This window comes from Hermetia illucens, chromosome 3, assembly GCF_905115235.1.
Source record: "Hermetia illucens chromosome 3, iHerIll2.2.curated.20191125, whole genome shotgun sequence".
Lineage (NCBI taxonomy): Eukaryota > Metazoa > Arthropoda > Insecta > Diptera > Stratiomyidae > Hermetia > Hermetia illucens.
The window spans coordinates 64,296,540-64,321,556 of record NC_051851.1 but is presented as its reverse complement, the minus strand read 5'-3'; the positions used below and the strand labels follow the sequence as shown (position 1 = coordinate 64,321,556).

Below are 25,017 nucleotides of genomic sequence, written 5' to 3'. Positions count from 1 at the left end.
TTGCATTTGTGTCGGAATCAATATTTTCTTTTACATTAGTATTAATTTTAATTTTTCTTTTTTTTTTATTATTACTTTTGGCTAGCATTAATTTTGCAGTAAATTTCGAAATGAATTCTTTTATTTGGGGATTCCTGTCTCTCTTCTTCCCAGCTCCCCGTGCAATTCATACTAAGCAATAATAGGAATCTTCAATTATTATGACCAAAAGATGTTAAACCAGAGAGGGAATCCTGACCCCTGAAGACTGCAGTTCGTGGATATCTCGGGCAGGAGAGGCACCGCTTGAGGATGCGGTCGTTGTCGCTCTTGCCTTTCGAGTGCGTAACCAGGTCACGTCAGGATCACCACGCGATATTCCCTTTTAGTATTACAGGTTCTGATATGTAGTCAACATACCAAATGAAGGACATCTTCAAAAGAATCCTCCATTTTATCGAGCCTTGTAGAGCCGTGTAAACGCATGCCAATAAGATACTTCAGCGGAGCGGCTTCGATACAAGCGGACTTACATGACAACTTCACCCCTTTTTGTAGGTTCTTGGGAAAGCTCAGCCTTTGTGGTTGACCATGATTAATCCAGATTGTCATTTTCACCATCCTCTACTTACTTAATCATTACAAAGTTTCTGAAAGTGCCCCAAAAGCTCCGATCACTCTGCGAGTGCATAGTATATTTTATTTACACCTGCGGGTGTTTGCCAAAAAAGTGTTTAATCGAATTACCGATTAAACCGAATCAACCCGCACACAAGGAAGTGCTAGTGCTAAGCTAGACTGCCTTGAATTTTATTCTAAACGTCTGAGGTATAATCATATAACTTATGGGCTACTAGCTGGTCTTACCTACTTACTTCGACTTCTAATTCTCAGAAGCAGATCTAAAAAAAGGCCAGACTTTCATGAATCAGAACCATATCATTAATCAAATCGAAAAAATGAAATTCGTCGAGCTGGAAATTCTGTTGGTATACTACAACCGACGTATATATCTATTCCCAAGATCAGACATCGCAAAATTTAGTTCATCGAAGCACGACTTGCAAAAACCCGCACTGTTTGAATTTCGAATCAACATCATAATTCCCCCATATATGCAGAAGACTTCAACAGACTATACTACTCATGTGTTAAGCTATAACACTGTTTTAATTACCCTACCCAATTTGGCATAGCGAAAAGGTTTTACGAAGCAGGAAGTCGATCACACTATTTGCTGGATTTACTTAGGTATAACATGCAAAATGAGTATTTGCTTGTGATATCAAACAAAGAAGCGAGCGAAGTAGTCAACCTTGAAGCCAGCTTGCTGACACAAAAGTTGTTGAATGATTGAAGTTTGAGGAAAACTCTGATGTTTGTATTCGAGTATGATATATTGTTCTTATGCGCGAACAAATGTGAATACTATGAACATTTGCATATCTACCTTTCAATTATATAAGGAGCAGACTGAATTTGAATACGAATTACGATTTAAATATTAATCCCGGATTTGAATAGTACCTGATTGAATTTGATTTTTTCCACAATTCAGGTAAATGTCAGACAATTCAGACTGAAAGACGTTCTCAATTTGAGAATATTCTATGAATGAATTATTCAATGTTAATAAAATCCTCTTTTCCGTGCCCATAATTATACTTTTTTCTAATTTCCAAAGCTAGTTATAAAACGATCGTGCCCATGTATGTAGGTACGCCGATGATTATTATTAACAAAAACTTGAATTATTTTAATCGTGTCGACCTTGGGCCCAGTTCATGCTATTTGCGAATGTTCCTATTCGAATTTGCTGTTGCCAAGTAACTGCAAATATGTACAAATAAGAAACCAAATGCTAATGGCCTGCGAGATTCATTTCACTTCTCTACAAAATGCTCACTCAAATAATATACAATGGAACCTTTGAGTGTTATGCCATGTTTGAGTTCATCGTCATCGCATACGGTCGACTTGCTATTGGGGTCAGAAATTGTCTCATGAATATGAGAACGTTTTGACCGTCAATTTATATTCTAGGGTTTATTGAGGTAACCCAGAAATAGTCGCTACAATAACACGTTAATTGCGAAATGTAATAAATAGCTTTGATGAGGATGATCTAAGAAATCAATTGTTTATAAGCGACGATATTCAAAGCAACAATAAACATCTCCTCGCTTTCATCTCACCTTTGAAGCTATTTTCCGTAATGCTGGCCATATGGTCCACTTCATTATGTAATTTCAAACATCATCAAGTCAAGAAATCAACTAAATCCGTGACTCACATCATGTCGATTGAGGTTTGATGGTTTGCATAAAGGAGGATCACCTCACTGCTAGCAGTGTAATACCTTCTTTTCCGGAAAGAGATATGGGTCAACGCCATCGTTCTGCTATATTAGATGGAAATCGAAACGAATGGAGAGTTGCGAAGTCAATTTTGACTCTCCGCTTTCGTCATCTTATGGCACAGATGTATTTGTAAAGTTTGGAAAGAGAAGAACAAAAGCGAGTGAATCTTGCTATACCAGATACTCGTTCATAGAACGCCGATGTTCAACGTGTGATCAGATTTCTGTCTTGTTACTAAGAAGTTTTCAGTACTATTCTGGTTCCTTGGCCTCCCTTGAACTCTAAAGAGGCTGGACTCGGGATCGTGTCGTCAAACGCATATACAAGTTTGTAAGTTTCAATTGTATAAAGTAAGTTTCTTAGATGTTTAATGTATGATTAAGAAAGGCGCGTGGTGAGAATCGAAATATTATGAGCTTTAGAGAACTAAATAATCCAATCCAATTCATAACATTTTGATAATTCTCTTCTGACTTTATCCCAAATAAAATTTGACTTATGGATAATTTTGAAATAGTTTATAGACTTCATGTTCACTTTGATGATGAATATTTCAGAAATCCCATAAATATTGTAATTCTAATGAAGCAACAAGTTTTGACTGCTGCGCATGGCGGAGTCAATGCTCAAGAAAAAATCCCAGCTTAAAAACAGAAATGTCGAATTGAAAGGGCTTCCTGGTGGAGGAGAGAGCCTCCTTCGAAGTAACATCGTGAAAACTTTTCAAACGATAATCAAGGTGATCACCGGGAACGAAGTGGTTCCAGGAACACCCACCAAGCATTCTCTCGATTTTGGCTAAATTTTTGTGGAGACATTTGAAGAGAAATTTCTCCATTTTACCGAAAAAAGAGAAAACAAGTCGGGAAACCGGAAACGGAACGAATCAGGTATGAAAGGTTTTGTGCATTTCTTTTATAAAAACATTTCAGTGGACATTTGTTCCATTAGTAGCTAGCACGTAATATATGCATATATTATGTGAAAATATCCACTTTTGCGTTATATTGGCATTCAAGGTCTTCAATTTGCAAGGAAGCGACAACTTTGACTTATGATAACTTTGTTAATAATAGTGCGATTTCTACTAAACTTGGTAGGATCATGGTTTATATTAGAACCTACATTGTTCCACATGATTTTAGAATGAACTTAAGGGGGGGGGGGGGTTCAATCAATTACAAAGAATTGTAGTAACATAATATTATTAACGTTATTTGCGCAGATATCAGTACGGAGGGTATTGCGGAGCCTAGGTACCATATAGTGGTAGCCTCCTATTTTTTGCAGATTTTTCGGTTGGGTAGTTTCTGAGAATGGGTCCGTTAAACAAATGATTACTTTCGACCCCCCGCACTCCAATAAATGTCAAAACTAAGACCGGCTTCGGAAAGTACTAATCAATACCTTTTATTTAATACTCCACCACGTGACTATATTTGGTGAAAAAAAGCAGTATGGCGACTCCCGCCCCTTAATTTCGACGTAGAATGATGCAACTTACTACATGCGTGAGTGTTGCCAGTTCCCACCTTTCCACCAAATTTTGTGTCAATCGCGGTAATTGTCTCCGAGATGCGTGTGACAGACAAACAGACAGACAGATAATAAACTGGTTTTAATAAGGTTTTGTTTTACACAAAAAACAAGGAGTACGGAGACCTCCCTCCAGCACTGTGGAGTAGTGAAGAATTCAATTAAGTGAATGTGGCTCGTCAGTCAAAATTTGACGGTCTTGTTCTGTCGCGTGTAATTTCTGCGTGCAGCAGCTGCTGTCTGCCATTGCTTGCTGACTCAGTGTCATTTTACGAAACAGGCAGCACATGCTTTTTGCCCTGTTAATAATCAGCAAAAAAATTACGTCAGCAGCAAACATTAGCATCGTTCGGATCAGCATTCCGGTAGCAAGTTGGGAAAATTCACCACGGCTACGACCACAACACTCAATCAACTAATTTAAAATAATTTTAACGTCACATATGAAGAACATATATTTATTTTATTTTAAATGGAAATATTTAATTGTCAAACAATAAGCGCTGTTTGTAAATTCTATTTTCAAAAGTAAAAAACGTTAAGCCGCAGGAGAAGCACAAAGTTCTTTCAAAAAAAAAGAAACAAAGTTGCACAGACTGTGGTCTCTGGTGCTGGTGTTCCTCATCCTTGCGTCGGGAGCTGGGTTTGGATCCGCTCCGGGGGAGAGTTTCGCTTCGGTCGTGATTATATTTTCACGTTTCTCGCTCGTTGTGGGGCTCGGACGACAATCCGTAAATTCAACGATTTTACAAATGGCATTTGATGACAGCACCTCAAGCGTCCCAAAGACATCCGCACCCCCCCGCAGTGGCGGTACGGGTGCCACAAAATTGGGGAACGTAACCTGGAGACCTGGTTCCGACAATTGGAGGTCCAGTTCGTGCATGGGGGCATAACTACTGATGCCCATTTAATCACGCGCTCGTCGACTTAGAAGGGGAGTCGATTGCGGACTCCGCAACAACTCAAACTAGCAGCGGGAAAGTCGTCAACCATCGACACTTACGACTATAGGCAGGTAGACGTAAATTTGGAACTTCGACGAACGTTCTCATGTTGTAGTGGATATCAGCAGCAGGATAAGTCCCTTATAGGTCTTGTAAGCTCGCTCAGATCTTCAGGAAAACTTGCCACCTATTCCACTGTCAGTTTTTCAATCATTTTTGAAGAAGTAGCAGACCCTTGCACTTCTTCAAAAATACAGCAACATAACTACGGAAAGTAGTCTTTCGCAGCCAGCTAAGCATGATGTACAGCATCACATCTGCGCTACTGGTTCCTGTATCTTCTCGGAAGTGCGTCAATTATCATCCCAGAAACTCACTGTTGCTAAGAAAGAATTCGACACACTTTTAAAGCAGGGAATTTGCAGACCATCAAATAGCTGCTGGTATTCTCTACTACGCATAGTCCCAAAGCCCAACGACGAATGAAGACCACGTGGCGATTACTGATGTCAGAATATTCCAGATCGCTATCCCATACCACTCATGCACAACTTTACGCACAACCTCGCTAACTTTCGTGCTTTTATGACCTTGGACTTAGTGAAGGCGTACCATCACATCCCTGTAGCTCCAGAAGATATTCCGAAAACGGCAATACACACACCTTTCGGACTGTTCGAGTTCACATGGATGCCTTTTGGTCTGTGTAATGCTGCGCAAATTTTTCAATGGTTCCACTCTGTCCAGCGAAACGTCAAATTTTGCTTCTTGTGCTTAGATGATGCTTTGGTCGCTTCTTCTTCAGAGTCTAAGCATTTGAAACATCTCGAATGCATTTTTCAACGTCTCCTTGAGGCTGTTCTTATACTTAACGTTAAAAAATACAAATTTTCCTAGAAAGCAGGCCGTTCGCCGTGTTCACGGACCACAAGCCACTTACTTTTGATTTTAAGCAGAAGTCCGACAAAGCACCCTCTCGCCAACTTCGGCACTTAAACTTCATAGGCCAGTTTACTTCGGACAGCAAGTGACAGCAAGGACAATATAGTTGCAGACGCTTTGTCACGCGTTTCAGAGGCAATCGCCGAGGCACAGAAGAATGACGCAGTGCTTCAGAGTCTCAGGGACAACTTCAAATATAAATATCGGGAGTTTGCCCTTTTTGGTTCAACCTCCGAAATACTCTGCGACACCTCTCGTTTTTCGCAAGGAAGTATTCCATACAGTACACGATTTTGCGCATCCAGGCATTTGGGCAACGAATCGGCTGGCCACAAGCAAATATTTTTGGCCCTCATTGTAGAAGGATGTTAATTCCTGGGCCAGGCATCACATCATTGGCCTCCTGCGAGGTTCAGATAGCTGCAAGTATTGCCTCACAATTATCTATAGATTCACGCGGTGGCCTGAAGCAATACCTCTGGCCGACATTCCCGCACAATTTTGCGCCGAGGCCCTTTGTCAGGACTGCATCCCAGGCTTTGGAGTCATTGCTGACCAGAGAATGCAGTTCGAGTCTACCCTGTTCTCGGAGTTAGGCAAACTCCTAGGATTCAAACGCCATCGGTCAACTGCGTATCACCCGCAATCCAATGGGATACTGGAACGCTAGTATAGGACACTAAAGGCCGCTGTAATGGCGCACCATGACTCTTCGTGGTCGGAAGTACAATGTTTTGTTCTAATTGGCCTATGTACAACCCATCGTGAAGAGTCTGCCACCAGCTCCGCCGAGCTAATATACGGGGAGAATTTGAGACTCTCCAGCGATCCTGTCTTCGATAGCAACTCAGCCCTTTCCACCACTGGGCTTTTGCGTTTGCTCCGGGAAGCCGTGGCTAAAATAAAATGACCCCCCCTGTCATTCTTCAACGAACGCTAACACCCCTAAGGACCTGGACGTCTGCACACACGTCTTGGTTCACGTGGATACTTCCCGAAAGGCCTTGCAACCATTATATGAGGGCCCATAAGAAGTATTGAACAGAGAGGAGCACTTCTTTAGGCTTGACGGGACTGAGGTCTCGGGGAAGAAAGGTGCACGGCGCGTAAGATTCGATCTGCGCCTCCTAAAATTAGCGGACCAGGGGTCGGGTTTTGTCGCTGAAACCCAGATGTTGATAGCAGGTTGACAGCCACGAGGTTGGGGAGCAACCTGGCAGAAAAAATAGTCTGCTCTCAACCGTAAAAAAGAGGATCATTTTTAGAATGTTAAGCTAAAAACATTTTCTAAAACCAAAAATATATTTAAACGACCACTTTGTGTTTGCACAGGAGTAATATCGCTTAGATAATGTTCTAAATAATGTTATAAGAAGCTGTGAATTTAGTGCGACCGAATTTTCATTAAAATAATTTTAAAAGAATGTAGAATTAATCCATATTATTGAGATTTAATTAATTCAATGCGTGCATGGAATAGCAGGATATCTACTGGGTTAGAAAGAAACAAATGATATGCCACTATGCTGGCATAAACAACCTTTGGGATCGCATGTTTTTTCCAAAATATCCTACGAGTGAAAGTACTGTCCTTGATCTTCACTTGAAAGTGACAAAACTCTATTTCACCCCATCAAATATTCATCTATTAAACCAAGAACAGTTTAGCGTTAATGGGATCAATTATTGTAAACATTCCTTACTTAAATTTTCCTACGACGTTCTCAAGAACCGAATCAGTTACAAACAGACGACATTGCGTTTGAAAGGAAAATTAATGTTTACGTAAACTTGAAATGCTATTCAATAATTTATGCGCTCAATGTCAACATTGATTAGGGGTGGTCAATTTCTCTGTTTGTAAACAATAAGCAATAACACCATGGAATTGCTGCTCAATCGTCTGAGTAAATTGCTGGATGATTATTGCAATTTTTCCTATTTCCCCGTTGAATTTTCAAGCTACCATGTTCAGGCAAGAAGATGTAGCTTTAGTGGTTTCAGTTGACCACTTATTTGTACATTAAGGGACGAATGGTGTGTATGGGAGTCATATGGAATTATGATTGATTACCAACAGTTTAGTTTAACTACCTTCGGTTTGGTATCTCGACACGTGGTTCAGGATTTAATGATTCATATTAGGGCTCATCAGACGGATGACTGATTTAATAATCAAAACAATAATAAAGCACTGTAATTTTCAAACGGAAACTTTCCGTTTCTGCTATCTGTTTTCCGATGTACGATAACATTTAAAGCGAGCACCCGTTCATGAAACGAAGAAAAATTCCACTGGCATTGAATGTTTTTATCGGACTGTGTTCATGGGTCTCTTTGTATCTATAATTGTAATGTTATTAGAGACGAGTATATAATGACGCCTTTAAAATTCGTCCTGCTATTACATTAAATTTTCACGAGTATAATATAATTCGTCACGTACATTATATCTTTCAATATACGTGTATGTACGCTCAGCTTAATCATACATATCAAGTGCATTTACCTTTCTCAAGTTCACCTGAAATTGGAAAAGGTGCCCAACTCCGAAAATAAAGATTACCAAATTAACTCAAATTGTATAGTTCCTTCATTATTAAGAATCCAATTAATCGATTTTAATAGTGAGTCCTTTTCTGTTTACGCACACTTATTTATGTGTATGGCCAACAGGACACGCTATATATTTTCAGAATACTACCTCGCACTAAAAAAGGAAGCAGATACTCGGAACGTAGTAGAACGTAAACTCATAGCATAGTTGGAAAGGTGGGCGTACTTTGCTCGGTTGTGAAACGTTGAAATAGTCAAGAGACCAACCCTTTTTGGCTAATTTTGGAACAAGGCCTAATTAATTTTGGTATTTAGAAAACCATATGTCGCGGGAATTTTCACCAAATCGATTTAGGATAATTTCATGCCAACAAATATTTATTAAACAAATATTGAACAATTTTCACCATTTAAGGGAGAACTATTTCCTTATTATTATGGAACCATTTATTGGTTTCTGCTTACTGAAAGTAAGTAGAAAAATATTAATGATCCCAACAGATTCAATTTATTCCCCATTTATAGAAAAAACTGAAGTCACGAAACCTTATTGAATATTCAATGATGTCCCGAATCGTAATCTTACCCAGATTTAATCAGAATTTTTTAAATTAACTGACAATTTGTTCCATACAAAGCGGAAAATTTTAGTATAATATATTATATTTAAAAAAAAAAAATATTTTTTTTTGCAAATTCGTCATCATATAAGCCGCCCTTAAATCCAAAAACAATTATTGAAAAAGTAAGAAAATTACTATACACTGAGTTCCGGCCCCATCTTACCCTGTTTTGCAATTACTAACTTCTCATATCTAATTTGTTGTAAAACTGCGCAGATAGTGTTCTCTGGAAATGTGAAGTTTTATGACTTTGTTATGGTGTATGGCGGTGAGAAAATGCCGCCAGATTGTTTTCATTGATAAACGTTAACGGAAATGATAGGAAAGAATATTCCGTAATAATAAATGACAAAGAGTAAAGCGTTTTAAATTGACCTTTCATGTTCTAGAAATGACAGAGAAACATGTGATAGGATTAACAGTCTCCTTAGTAAAAGCTAACGCGGGAATAAACCCAATAAGCAAATTTAATCATTGCTAGAAGAAGTATTTATATTTGGTATTTGGAGGGGAATAGCGCGCAAAAAATTTCATATTAACTCGCACTCGTAACTGAATAATCTCCAAAGAAAGAGCAAATATGTTATTACTTAAATTCAGGTCATACCGTCGGAAAGCCAGAAAGAGTCTGTAAATGATTTCCTGACCAATTGACTTACTTAGATTATGAAAATGGCTGCATGTGAAAAGCTAATAGTATAACAAATTATGCCGAAATGGAAACGAAAATTAATAAACCCTCAAGCACTGGGGAATAAGTTGTGCTCCGCAAAGATCCCTTGATTAATTAAATTTTTATGTTAGATATATTTATCTGGAAATGAGCTTTCTCATAAAAAACAGGGACAGATTTACCAAAATTGGGTTCTATATTATCCTGTTCTGCAGGGAAATGACTAATTCTTTAAAACAAAAACAAACCAAGTGAACAAACGCTATACAAGTTGCCAATGCTAGCTGTACTAATATGCCATGTATGCATGTATGTTATAGAATGGCCAATGGAAACTGAATGTTCAGATAGCTCATCAGAAGGTTATTTAAAAGTTCTCACTTGTTGCACAGAACGGCAGTAAGCGGGCTTATTTCTGGCTCGTGAGTTCCTCTGTCAGTCTACTTGAGTACTTTCCGAGAATGGGTCTTTGAAATGATCAATTTACAGCCCCAGCACTTTCTGCCTTTATAACAAATGTCAAAATTAAAACCAATGTCGGAAACTATTAACCGAAACCTTTCATTTGATACCTCACCTGACCATATTCGGTGAAAAAAATGTTTACACCCCCTTCTGCATATTGCATGCCAATGTAGAACAAAGTAGCTTGCAGCATGCGTGGGCGTCCACAGTTCCCACCTTTATACCAAATTTTGCATCAACCGGCGAAGGCATTTCTGAGAAAATGTCGTGTGACAGGCAAACAAACAGAATTCATCTGAAAAAGTTTGTTGGACCAAAAGAGTAACAGCAGTGCAGTTATTACTGAAGCTCAAGGGGACATGTTCGCACGGCTGTAATCAATGATCCGTGATCTAACGAAGTACATTAATCAGTGGAATAACGTGCACGACACGATCAAGGATCAGGCGCGTTCTATGCAGTTTAAAGTCAAGTGCCGATCAGCCAAGGCAAAGTGATAGCTGCAGTAGCAACACAAACTCAAGAACGTGTTCAAGCTGATAGCTCCAGAAACATGTAATAACGGACAAAGAGATCCTACTGAAGAAGTGTAATCTCCCCAATGAACAACGAAACGGAAAAAGTAGAAACGGGCGGAACCTAATAAGCCAGGAGAGGGAATTTTATCTGCCAATCCCGAAAGGACCACTAAACGCATCGAAGATTCTACGTGGATGAAAATAGAACGTAAACACGTTGCATAAAAAACTAGACAGAACGTGTTCACCATAACGAAAACCAGCGAGCCGAAGTACGCAAACATCTTACGTAAGGTCAAAGCAGATTCCTCCCTGACTGATTTCAGTGGCAGTGTGACACGCATGTGACCTGTCGGTAGCATTTAAAACAGGTGAAGATGAAGAAATTGAAACGTCACTTTATGCAACTAAATCTGAATCAATGCCAAGCGGTCCAAAACCTGCTCTCCCAGCGCGTATTCGAAAGCAATCAATATAGTCGTTATGCGTGAGCTACACAACAATCTGCATGACGCAATATGAAAAGCAGACCAAAAGCGCAAGACAGTGATATGAAGCTGCCGAAATCGAGCTAAAGAAGAATTGGAAAAAAATCAGAGGACGGATTCACACGTGCTGAGATAGCAGGTATATACATCTATAGCTGTTACACAGCGCCGAGCCCCACATTAGAGGAATTCACGTCATTGCTGGAAAAACTATTCTTCGATGCAAGCCATTATAATTTCAAAGTAATAACCGGTGACTTCAACGCACGAGTAGAAGAATTAGAAAGAAGAGAAGCCAATGCAAGGCGAGGAATACCGTTGGACGCTTGAATATGGTACTTGTGAAGTCCAGGAAATCAACACATTTCGGAGGGGAAAATTGCAATGGTTAGTTGACCTCTCCTTCGACAGTGATATCCGTATTAAAGACCTGCAGTGGCATGTCAGCGAGTACACACATAGGGATCATCAGGCTATCATCATTCAAACCAAATAGGATAACGGTGAGCAGGGTAAACAACAAATTCGACACACAAATGTTTAAGGAGGTGTTTCTCGAAAACACATTGGTATCGGCAAACGCACAAGAAAAGTTTTCGCAAATCGTGGAAAGATTGCAGCGGGCATGCGATGCCTCTGTGGCTCGGAGTAGTGCTTTTCGAAGGCAAAATCCGAATTTCTGGTGGAATGAAGAATTCGAGCAATGTCGGAAAACGGGCTGAAAACTAGGAGACTACATGTGCAGTACAAAATATCGAAGAAAAAATTACAGGTAGCTACCATGAACAGCAAATCCGGATATGTATGTATTCAAGATATGAACTATACCAGTCTTCCTGCAATACATTTAAATCCCCCCCCCCCCCCCAAATTTTCTAGATATAGCAGGGAAATTAAAAATTTAAAAAAGCGACTTTAGGGAATCCCGAATATCGGCGCCCCGAAAGTGAGTAAGCAGCCAGTGCAGCCTTAGAGACGGGGAATCCCCTGAACAATGGAAGCTACAACAGCTGATACTCATTCCGAAGCCAGGAAAACCATGGGGGGTTCCTCCTGATATAGACCGATATAGCCATATAAAATTGGCAAATTACTTTAGCAATTAATATACAACAGGCTGTGTCCTATTGCAAAAGAGGAAGGAAGCGGACAAGATCCGCTGTCGGCGGAATCAACATGATGACAGGTCTCGCCCAGATTGAAATACAGGGCGGCAAATTCTACCCAGTGGTAATGTAAAAAATGAAGAAAATCATCTCGACCATAGTCAAACTAAATACCCCGAAATAAATTGTAGACAATGTTGGTGAGAAAATTAATCCAGTATCAACCGCTGTAACTATCTCGAGAATATTACCGAACATTGTTGAGCCAAGATAAAATCGGCGTTTTCTTATAGTAAGGGTAGTTAGTACTGTGCTAGTCTAAGCAACTCCAGTTTGAACAGCTTTTCCGGAATAGAACTGCGTAAAACTGGGAATGGCATATAGGTACACTCCGAGTATGCAATGTTGATCGGACAACATCAGGAAAATCCCCATATATATCCCATAGATATCTTGGCGAATGAAACCAGTCATCTCTACGACAGAATGTATGAAATCATGGAGTCTAGCGTACTTTGACGGCAGCTAATACGGTACGAATCTATTGCAGAATGGTAAAGCGAATGGACCGAGTCACCAGCTGGTCGTTGGGCATACTGCATAATTCGAAGATATATTGAACGAAGCCACAGGAATTTAAACTGTGACCTAGCACATTTCTTAAGTGAACATGGAGGTTATCGTGGTTACCTACATTCATTTGGCCACGACGGCTCAGCATCCTTCCCAAGATGTTGTAACGTAGCCGAGAATGTAGAGCATGTTGTGTTTGATTGCTGCAGGTTTGGTTTATACCGAACAAGATAGGTGGTCACAGACAGACATTAAACCCCCAAAAGTAATGTGGAATTCTTGCTGGAATCAACCGAAACTTGGAACCAAGTTGCAAAGGAGTGGAAAATTATTCATCAACAGCTTAGGCAGTAAAAATTGCAAAAAAAAATAAGATAAGGAGAGAACTACCATAAACCGCAGTTAAGAACTGATCCAGCGCCCCGACGTCATAGTTCATAGTAGTCCCGTGGGGAGAGTGGAAGGAAAAAGAGGTGGTTTTAATGAGTAAGACTCTCACATAACTTCCAACGGTGAAAAAATACGGATAGAGAAAGAGGCAGACTGTGAACCGATTTTAATAAGGTTTTGTTTTACATAAAACCTTAAAAACTACTTGACCACTGGCAGTGAATTTTCATGAAAAAAATTATAAAATAACCAAGTCAGAAAGAAACTAGAAGAAGAGTTTTATGGTATAAGGAATTCGAAGAGATTCTACTTGGATGGAAGTAGAACGTAAGAACGTTGCAAAAGAAAGCCAGGTAGAACGTGCTCGCCATAACGAAAACGAGCGAGCTGAAGTGAGCAAACATCTTATGTAAGGTCAAAGCAGATACCTTTCTGACTGATTTCAGTGGGAACGTGACACGCGTGTCACGAACACAGAAGATAACAAATCAGTACTGAATTATTTAGGAAAATGAAGCAATAAGTTCAAGATGGATAAGAGTGATCTATCATAATGGTCAAGTGCATTCAGGCTAAAAAGCTGAAAGCTACTCTATGCCACTAAATGAGGGACCTATGCATTAGTAGTCGTTACCAGACTACTAATACTATTCTGCTAGTCAAGAAATGATTGGGTTACAAAAAGGACATGTAATACAAAATTGAGTTGTGTGAAACATGTCGAAGGATTCAAATCAACAGTACAGTACGGTAAAGATTCAGACTCGCATAGAGTGAAAAAAGGCTGAGATTTGCTGGATATACGAAGAAATATTTTGACTTATTTTCCTACTGTAGCAAATTAGCAAGTTTGTTGAAGTAATTATTCAGCATCCCAAGAAAAATAAAATCCAATAAGTGGTGTCAATATTTATTCACTTATCGAGATCTATATTCTGGTCAACCATTCAGCATTTATTAACGTCAGCAACTTTTTGTTGTTAGATTGCTTGAATTGAATAGTCTGACTCAATAATGTGTTAATAGAAATCGGGCTAATAACTGATAACAGTGAATCGAAATTACCGCATATCCGATTATTCAAACGGAAGTATAAGTTACAATCTATCCTCTATCTAACATAACATCCATGTAAGCGTTTGGTTTCATTCTCACTGAGCGTGTTATCTACATTTATTACACGGCGTTCTGATATGATTCACTGCATACTATCAAAATAAACAAGGAAAATCTACTTGTTGAAATCATGATTCAGTAAAGAATGCGCTTAACTTTGAATTCAGGTTAGAATTATGTCATAACTAACGTATAAATTCGTTATCACTTGCACGATAATTTGATTGAATATTTCGTTATCAATAGGGGTAGTGGATTTCTTAGAACGTAGAATAGATGAATGTTTAGATACCTTGCAAATATCTATGTATATGCATACATGCATATAGGTAGAGCAAAATATGATTCCCGGAATTCTCATCACCGTATATATTTAGACGATGTACTCAAAACATGGATTTATCTTATGACGAAATTCAAAATGAAATCAATAATCCAATTAGCGGGGAATTATAGGACAAAGAATGCGTGCCGACTGACCAAATGCCTGACGTATTTTAAGTCTCACTTCAAAAACTAGTCTGGGAATATCCCACAGGAACACTTCAATGTTGATAACTCACCCCAATTAATTTATAGAAACACTTTCAAATATATATATATATATATACACATGATAAATTAAATCTAAGATACCAGCAAAATATTTACAGCATTAGTAGTTACTCTTAATTTTAAAGAAACCATAGCATGCAGCAAATTTAGTTAAGGATTCAAGAATCAATCCACCAAGCTAACCACATTCAAGGGAAGACAGAGGGTGTAACACTTACCGAGATGCGATAAAGAGGAGAGTTCAGAATCTGAAAAGGTAATAACATTTCGCATGGTTAGACATCATTTTGTCCAAATTGCATCAGACAGGTGGAAACCTAAAAGAATTCAATTTTGATCCTGGTCTAAGAAAAAAAACTTTGGCACAAGAAGCGCATAAAATACCACATCCGACTACCCTTGATAGTATGCATACACAGCTACCAAACGTCCATAGTGGTAGTCGTGAATACTAATTTCTATTCCGTTCTCAATAATTCTTCCTTCCTCGTGTAGAATATTCTACCTGATCGATTTAATATATGCACGCGGTGGTAGCTCCGTCCACGAGCCTTTATAGTGACCATGTTTCGAGGTCGGACACTGTAATTAGCGGAACAATCGATAACCTTGCCCTTGGCAGTCATTTCCTACTGGAGTTTTCTATTGCATACTTTCTAGGCTCTTCGATGTTGGTCGGTTAAATTTTCCTTACCAGAGCTTTTCCTTTTAACTCCCACGGGTCAGGAAAGGCGGTAGCTTAGAAAGTTGAACGGAACTTAAACGGAGAAACTGGCTGTTGCTGAATTAGAAAAGTTGAATATTGCAATATCATAGACATGAACCAGTAAACTTATGTAGCTTTGCGTTTGAATAATATCTAAACTGTGGATTTTATTCAGGTTCCACTTAATGCTATAGATACATTAGATATTTTAGCAAACTTAATATTTAAGGAACGTGTGTTCTACATATACGTCTCTTGAATAATATGTACTCCCCTCCAAATATCTTGGACATTGTAGTGTAACCACATAAATGGGGGGAATATTTAACCTATCCACCACTAATCACACCTTTTAAGGCATTTACTCAATAGTTTTAACCATTAGTAGAAATTCTTAAGTGGTGTGAACCTTGTAATACATGCAACGTACTCTGTGCTATTGCAGCCTCCTCAATTCTTCAAAAATAAATATGGTGAAGATCTGAATTAGATTCACCTTTCTGTCATGACTCATTAGCCTGCTATTTATTTATTGCTTCCTTTTTATTGTTTCGAATATATTTCTTTAATTGTCGTACTAAAATCTAACGATTTTTTCGAGGATTTAAACACCGCTTTTTCCAGGGAATTACTTATCAAACTTATTTGATGAAAGTTTGACGTCACTTAAAGTCGAGTTCATCCAAGTTTCCAGCCCATAAAGCGCCGAAATTAGGGAAATCTACAAATATTTGCCGTTAGTGTTGCGGCATCTGAGAGTACGTTTCACAGCAGTTACTCGGAGGAACTACTTTCTCCTTTGGTATAGTGCACCGGCTACTCTTTTTGGACTTACTGGCACATTATTAAGTGTGATGATAATATAACAGAATCCACTAATGGATGCCATATACTCCATAAAACACACATCAGGTGATAAATATCTTTTATTTAAGTATATATATCACAGAAATTTCCGACGGAGCTCCGAATGTTCCAACTACGCTAAGTACAAAAGTTAAAAAATATCCTTCATAATCAATGGCATCTAAGCAACCAGGCAAAACTAACTACTTTGAGAACAATTTCCGCTCTAATTTAACTGCCTATTATTAAGGTTTTGTGTAAACACAAAACCTTATTAAAATCGGTTTACCGTCTGTCTGTCTGTCTGTCTGTCTGTCTGTCCGTCTGTCTGTCTGTCTGTCTGTCTGTCTGTCTGTCTGTCTGTCCGTCACACGCATTTTTCTCAGAGACGGTTATAGCGATTGACACCAAATTTGGTAAAAAGGTGGGAACTGTGAACGCTCACACATACAGTGAGTCACATCCTTTTACGTTGAATTTAAGGGGGGGTCCCCATACATGCAAAAGGGGGGGGTAAATTTTTTTTTCATCAAATATAGTCATATGGGGTATCAAATTAAAGGTCTCGATTAGTACTTTTCGAAACCGGTCTTAGTTTTGACATTTCTTGGAAACGTGGGGAGTGCGGGGGGTTGAAAGTGATCATTTCTTTAAGGGGGCCATTCTTAGAAACTATCAAACCGAAAAATCTGAAAAAAATCAGGAGACTGCCACTATATGGTGCCTTGGTTCCGAAATACCTTTCATACCGATATCTGTTCAAATAAAGTTAATAATAGTATATTACTATAATTTTTTGTAATTGGCTGGAAACCCCCCTTAAATTCATCCTAGCGGCAGTAATGTAGGCTATAATGTGGAGCATGATCATACCAAGTTTGATGGAAATCGTACTATTACTAACAAATTTATAATACGTCGAAGTTGTTGCTTCTTTGAAAATTGAAGACTATCAATGCCAATATCACCCGAAAGTGGACATATGCATATATTACGTGCTACGTACTAAGAAATACACAAAACCTTTCGTACCTGAAGCGTCGAGCTTCCGGTTTCCCGACTTGTATATTACCTATATTGGTTAAATTATTCTGAACGTTTTTATAGAAGACATCTGCGGGGCTTTCGCTTCGGCAACTAAAAAACCTTTTACGACAAACTACTATAATTAGAAAGCTTCTTTGCCCCACATTAGGCGCCATTTCTAATGAATTTCACATAGTCATGAAAAAAGGTATTTTTTTTATAAATAAGTGGCAACTTCGCAGGTTCAATTGCTGTTATTACGAGCAGCATGATTGTGGGCGCCAACATGTATCCTTATTATCATTTTGTAATTGAGGATGAATTTACTAATGAAAAAATTGAAAAATAGTTATAGGAAAAAAATAATTCAGCCGTCCTTTTAGATCCACATCCAAGGCTTTATTTTAACTCCAAAAAGAGTCCAAGTCTGCTAACTAATATATCATCAGAAAATGGATTTATAGCAGAGTCACTAAATGTAATCCCCAATAGTTTCATTCATAAAACTTTTTTTATAATGTTTCCCAACTATGAACAAAAATTAAAGGGGGAGCATGCTTGATGGACGAAAATATGGAAAAAAATTTTTTTCGCGTCAATCGTTAGTTAATATGTTTGGGAATATACACACAAAATTACAAAGTCTAATACTCAATGTTTACGTAGATCCAAGGGAAAAGCAGATGTGTCAGGTAGTTACGGTGCGATTGTATGGCTAAACTCCAGCATGCTCGCCTTTTTTAAAGTGTCTAACTGGAATTCTTTAGTTGAAAAGCTAATGGATATTCAGTAGTGGGTAAAGTCCGTGCTAGGGTTGTGTTGTCCCATAAAACTGTTTAATAAAATAATATGGCATATAATACCTATCCATGGGAGACTCTACTTTGAAGTTTCTTGCATCAGCGGGCAGTTTTGTCTGTTGTGGCTTGGCAATTAGGTGAAATATGAATTGCGTCCAAGAAATGAAAAAAATGGCATGATAGGATCATTACTGCATTATTATTGCGATAGTTTGACGTATAGTTCCAAAACATCTGTACTTAAGTAGAAAAATAATTGGAATCGCCGCTTATGTGGCTGCAGGGCTGTTTAATGAAGAATATTCGAAAAATTTGAGCACTATGCAATTGTTGGATATGAAAATTGGCTAACAATGCAGAATTATTTCCGGATCAGATGAACATGCAACAAATAGAAAGAGGAAATACGTGGCATTCATTATTCAGCAAGGAAGCTCGTACTACCCGTAGATTAGAGTCAATGCATATAAACGCACGTTTCGAAGAGAAATAACCACTGCGTGTATTTGAAAAATAGTTCCTTTTCTTATCGAAAACTTTGAAGATCGATTTCAAGACTTCTCATTTTTAAAATTGGCGGACGTAACTAGAGAAAAACTAATGAACCTCTTGAAATGAATCACAGCTTGTTCTCGTCAGTATTACATTATCTTCTATTCGAAATAAAAAATTTACCAACATTTTTTACCAAGTCGAAATGATTATTTTTTTTTCTGAAATTTTCTTTTCGAAAAGATGAAAATGTTGCATTTCTTCCGAGTTTCTTTAATTCACCCAGAAAATTTAATAACGAAAACTCCACTCGATTTTTTCGTTTCACAGAAGAACTGGGAGTTGCATCTTGCACACCATTGGAAAACTCCACTGAGGCGGCGTTCTACAAAATTCCATTCTAATCAAATGTTAAGACATATTTTAAATGATTAAACATTTTTTTGAACCTTCCAAATATATATCAAAACACGCAAACAATTTTGCTGAATATTGAGAGAAAAACGCCTTGTTGATACCTCCTAAAGCATGTTACCCCCTTTAAGCAGGAATTAATAACATGTGATGATCTATTACTTTTAGAATACCGGTATTCAAAAAAACTAATAGAGACGGATTTCAAGGTTTAACAGTTCTATAATTAGTTTATCAAACTTATCTTAAAATACCAATGGGCGTAGAAACCTTAACCACAGCGGATGCAGCACTCATTTTATTTACACTTAATACTGAACGCATCGCTGAGAGAAGAAATATGGTATATTAAAGGGCTACCAAGGGATAGCCATCATCATCATCAACGGCGCAACAACCGGTATCCGTTCTAGGCCTGCCTTAATAAGAAACTCCAGGCATCCCGGTTCATCCCGAAGTTCACCAATTCGATGTCCGTAAAAGCTCTCTGCCGTCCACAACCTGACGGTCGTGGTATCGTTCATAGATTTCGTTGTTGTGTAGGTTACGGAATACGGATAGTGCCGTCAGAAATATCTTCAATCCTGTTCTCCTATGCAGAATTCTTTGGGAGGATATATGCATTTAATCTCTTCATTAAATATAGTCAGCTGATTATCCAAGTATACCACAAGAATCTATCAAGTTAGTTCAGTAATTTATCGATAGTGGAAAGAATGAGGCGAAATAATAGAATAACTTTAAAGGAATCCCAACTCAATCTGTGGGACTTCAAATGGTTACGGTACTTAACAAGTCCGATTGCTAGAGTCGCTGCGTCTTTTAACGGTCACGCAAAAATATAACCACTAGGTAAGGCACCTCGCAAGGAGGGAAAATACCGTTATAAAGCTCGTGCATTACTAAACTGGAACCTATAGAGCACCTGTGTGGCTGACTGGCCCTGTACTTCTTATAATTCCAGCTGAAACTTATAAAACCTCTCTTACCTCATTATCAAAATTGTTATTAAGGAGAATAGAGATATCTGAAACCTAAAATCCTAGCGTTTAGTTTTATAAATCACCAGTATAAATTATGACCTTCCTATCAAAGGATAGAGCCAGACCGATTTTATCTGATATACAAATGTGTCTTTGAACCTATGCAGAAACTAGCCTCAAAAATGCAAGTCCTAATTACATTTAATACGAAAGGAAATCTGATTATAATTTAAGTACAAATAATAGGATATTACCTCACAAAAAAGGAAAGTAAAATAATTGCAAGAGAGGCAGATATACACCTCTGGACAAACAGATACATATATACTTCTGAAAAATGTGCAAATTGAGAATAATCTTGGATTTGAATTGAAATGGGCAACAGATAGAGAGAAGGGAATTTGTACTTAGATCTCTTACAAAGGGTGGTCCATTTAAAAGTTAAAATATACGACAAAGGCCAATTTATAGAAAATGCCGAAGTTTCCAGTAAAAATTGAAATTGCTTTTGTGCGCTTACAAAGTAAACAAGCCGGGAAACGAAAGGTTTTATGTATTTCTAATATAAAGGCAATTAAGTGTGTATTAATACGTAGCACGTAATATATGCAAGTATTGCGTGAGTGTATCCATTTTCGGGTGATGTTGACATTCATAGTCTTGAATTTGCAAAGAAGTGACAACTTTGGCCTATTACAACTTTGCTAGTAATAGTGCGATTCCTACCAAACTTGGTAGGATCGTGCTACATTATAGCCTGCACCACTGAAAAATTCGTGGTGCTAAGATAAACTTAAACTTTCCACCAAATTTGGTGTCAATCGCTACAACAGTCTCTGAGAAAAATGCTGACAGACAGACAGTAAACCGATTTTAATAAGGTTTTGTTGTACACAAAATCTTAAAAAGGCTAATTGCGCGGGTCAATTCCATCTCGATTTCTCTATTTTTAAGGTTTTGTATGAAACAATGATGGGACCTGTAAATCCCACTACAGTGAGTAACATAGCTCCACGTTTGAGGGTGGGGGGGCGAACCCCCCATACATGCACAAAGTGTTTTTTTCGTCGAGTGTAGTCGTGAGAGGTATCAAATGGAAGGTCTCGATTAGTACTTTCCGAAATCGTTATTAGTTTTGACATTGGTTGCAAAAAGGAGGAGTGCGGAGGTTCGAAAAGTACGAGTTACTTCACGGACCCGTTCATAGAAACTACACAACCCAATTATCCATGTACATGGTATCTAGACCTTAAAATACTCTCTATATTGATTTCTATTTAAAAGCGAAATCACATTAGGAGGTTTTCAATAAGAATTATTGTATAGATCCTTAGCCCATCCATCCCAGAATAGACTGCAGAAATTTCAAAACGAAAGTCGTGCTCCTTTAGATTTTATAGGAATAGAAACGAGCGATTATCCGACACAGGCTCAGGGTCCACCGCTCAGGAGGTGTCGCTTTATATGTCTTTATAAATACTTGACGTCAGTCCCTTGTAAGGGTGCATTTGTATTTGTTGTTACTGTGTTTTGTTCGTAATTAAAAGTGATAAATGGCTTCATATCCGAAAGGAGATTTTTCAAATATTTTTTTTTTCAAACACACATTTCAGGGAATTCTAGCTGGAAAGGTAATACATCCAACATTATTGAATTTAGAGCTATGATTCTTCACAAAATTACCAAGAATATGAACCAACATTTGGGGTGAAATCATGTTTTTAAGAGTGCTTTTTTTTTGCGTAATTAGTGAAAAAATGGTGAGAATCTAAATATTGTTTTTGAACACCTACAAAATTTTTGATTTTCATTCTTTTCAATTGCGTTGAGACACAAGTTCTTAGAAATTAAGTTCGTGATGCAACATTAAAAACTCTTTGGTTTCATATAAAAATTGGATTCGCTACACTTCCCACAGTTAGAGAACTACTATCAAGTTTCATGGAAATCACACAATTACTTTTGTGCATATTTCTTGCATTCCAAGGCTTTCAATGTCAGTATTACACAAATGTGAATGGTTTAACAAACTAAATGCATAAATATTACGAGCTAGGTACCAAATGGGACAAACACACTTAAATATGTTTATACAAGAAATACACAAGACCTGAAGCCTTAGTTTCCCGTTTCCCAACTAGTAAAATTTTGGGACATTTCGTTCCGATAGTGATCCTATATAACACATCATCGTGCTTCAACCACGTCTACGCGCCATTGTAGATGATTCTTTGCAAAGCGCGTTATATGCTTTCATGAGCTTTAACCCCCTTTTTAAGGTTTTGTGTGAAACAAAACCTTATTAGAATCGATTCGATGTCTGTCTGTCCGTCTGTCTGTCTGTCTGTCTGTCTGTCTGTCACAGCCGATTTATTCGGAAACGGCTGAACCGATTATCACGAAAATTGATAGGAGTATGTGATCTGTCGTTCCCTTTACATGCAGCAACTGACACCATTTTGTGTTAAGTTTAAGAGGGGCTCCCCATACATGTAAAAGAAGGGTGCAACATTTTTTTTCATAAAATGTGGCCATGTAGGGTATCAAATGAAAGGTCTCAATTAGTACTTTTCGAAACTGGTTCAATATTTTATATTGGGTTAAACATAGGGGAGTGAGGGCTCAAAATATGACCCTAAAAAAGTGTAACAGGTCTCGTTCTCAGAACCTATCCAACCGAAAAATCTGAAAAAAATCTCAGTAGTGCATCTCTGCGAAATCTAGGCCTCAAAATATATCCGGTTCCAATATCTGCACAAATAAAGTTAATAATAGTATATTTCCACATTTTAGAAATTTACCCGGCACCCCCCTTATGTTCATCCCAGAAGTACAAAATTTGGCATGCATATAACGAAGAACATAATGCACAATTTGGTCAAGTTTGAAGAAAATCAAACTATTATTAACAAAGTTATAGAGGGTAAACTTTACAATTTTTTATGAATTTCGTGCACTCTATAACCTGCATGACGTCATCATCACATATCAATTCGTCAATACCACAACGAAGTAAGTTCGTATAAATTGGGTGGAAAAGAATTATTTTGTTTTAGTTCTTTAATCATTTGTATATGAATATCAATTATTCCAAGGAGACATGTGTGTATGTAGGTATATAGTATATGCGTGCTAATGAACTTTGCGGGTAGAGCCTAACTCAGATAGATATAAGAAGTAAATCGGAAATATGGGTACGATCAATTTATATACGTCCCTATATGTGTACAGTATTCGAAAATAGGCAGTTTGTTTGTTTAGGGTGAACGTAACATCTACGGCTGTAATATGATATGTACGTATGTCTCGTAGTTTTGTAGCTGTATACGGGTATAAAAATGTGCGTTGAAATTTCTTAGATAAGATGAACACAAAACCTTTATACCCGAAGCACGAGCTTCCCGTATTCCAACTTGTTTATATTTGATGTTCGTTATATTGTTTTCATTCGCTAATAATATTAAACTCAGAGCGTGAAGCATATGAGGTTGACCATTATCAACACAGGGCTTTCCAACAAATGATTTATTTAAATCGCTTTCTTGAAAGTGGAGGGCAATGGAATTTTTAGCTATATTACACGGAGCTGTCGTGCACTCGTCGCTCCTCACATCTTTTTCTTTTTCTTCAGCCTTCAGTTCACAAGCGGGGTCGGCTCGTGATGATCGGTTTCGTCATTTTATTTTATCAAATGCGTGATCAGGATGTAATCGCGAGATCTTTAAATCCCCATCCAGCGTATCAAGCCACCATTGTTTTGGCCGGTTTTTTGGTTGCTTACCATTGCTTTCGATGTTCTGATCAATGCTGGTTGTTGAATTCTCGTTAGAGTGAATTACGTGACCACACCATCGAAAACGCCTCTCTTGCAGTTTTCCCACAGACTGCAACTCAGATCGATGCAAACCCATCTCGATCGCGGATATTCTCATTTCAGACGTAATCAAAACGTGTCACGCCACCAGTGCAATGCAACATCTTCGTCCCCATTACCGCAAGGCGCCGTTCATTGTCCTTTATAGTCGGCCAACACTCAGAACTATAGAGAGTGGCAGACGGACGACATTGTAGTAAATTTTAGATTTGGGACGTGCGCTGATCCGTCGATCACAAAGAACACCAGTTGGGGAATGCCACTTCATCCAGGTTGCATTAATGCGTGAAACAATCTCATTACGCAGTTCTCCATTGGCTGATAGCGTTGAATCGAGATATTTTAATCGCTGAGTTCTGGCAATGGCAGTAACCTGCCCAGAACTGAGCGATTTCAATATCTCGGGTCAATGCTATAAGCCAATGGAGAACTACTTTATGCTCCTCACATAGCGAAACATAAAACCTTTTATACCTGAAGCGTCAAGCTTCCGGTTTCCCGACTTGTTTACTGTTAATTCCGTTTTCGACGTTGGTTGACAACCTTGTGAAATACTTCATCCTTAGAATGAAGTGCAGTACTATAATTACAATTATTAATTTTATTTGACAGGATATCAGAATGTGGTATATTTCCAAACAGTCAGATGGATAAGTTCTGAATAGCAAGCCCTCACTCGTTTTACCATGTGCTTTTCCTCCAAGCTGACAGGATGATGTCAATAGAAATTCGGAAAGTGATAACTACAATTCTAAAGAGGCTCTCCCATGACCTCGACACGAAATCGTAGTTTAATATAATTATTGAATGAATAACCCACTATTACTGGGATATACACATTATTTAACGCCTTCACAGTTTTATCGACTAATGCAAATAGTATGAATCTTCGAACCTTCAGGTGAGCCCGTAATTAATCTTAATCTTTATAGTGATTTTTCTTGCTTGTTTTCCCGGAACGAACGCAGATTTCGTTCGGGACCTATTACTCGGCGAAGAAACAAACGAATACCATTTAAATAAACAAAGTACCAGCAAAAAGAAGAAAC

The 25,017-nt window shown here is 38.2% G+C and overlaps 1 protein-coding gene and 1 long non-coding RNA gene across 5 annotated transcripts in view; one reads left to right on the top strand and one right to left on the bottom strand.

The window, feature by feature from the left end:
- Positions 1-25,017, bottom strand: part of LOC119652553 — a 503,388-nt gene that overhangs the window by 176,896 nt on the left and 301,475 nt on the right. For 2 of the 4 annotated variants that reach the window (XM_038056757.1, XM_038056758.1), the window contains one exon: positions 15,046-15,075. The exons of the other annotated variants lie outside the window; for them this stretch is intronic. In XM_038056757.1, the coding sequence (XP_037912685.1) occupies positions 15,046-15,075 (30 nt within the window). The remainder of the gene's footprint in view (positions 1-15,045; positions 15,076-25,017) is intronic. 4 annotated transcript variants of the gene reach the window in all.
- Positions 2,533-8,961, top strand: LOC119652558. Its single transcript, XR_005249561.1, has 3 exons — positions 2,533-2,669; positions 8,393-8,790; positions 8,846-8,961. It is a non-coding gene; the product is annotated as an uncharacterized LOC119652558 (long non-coding RNA).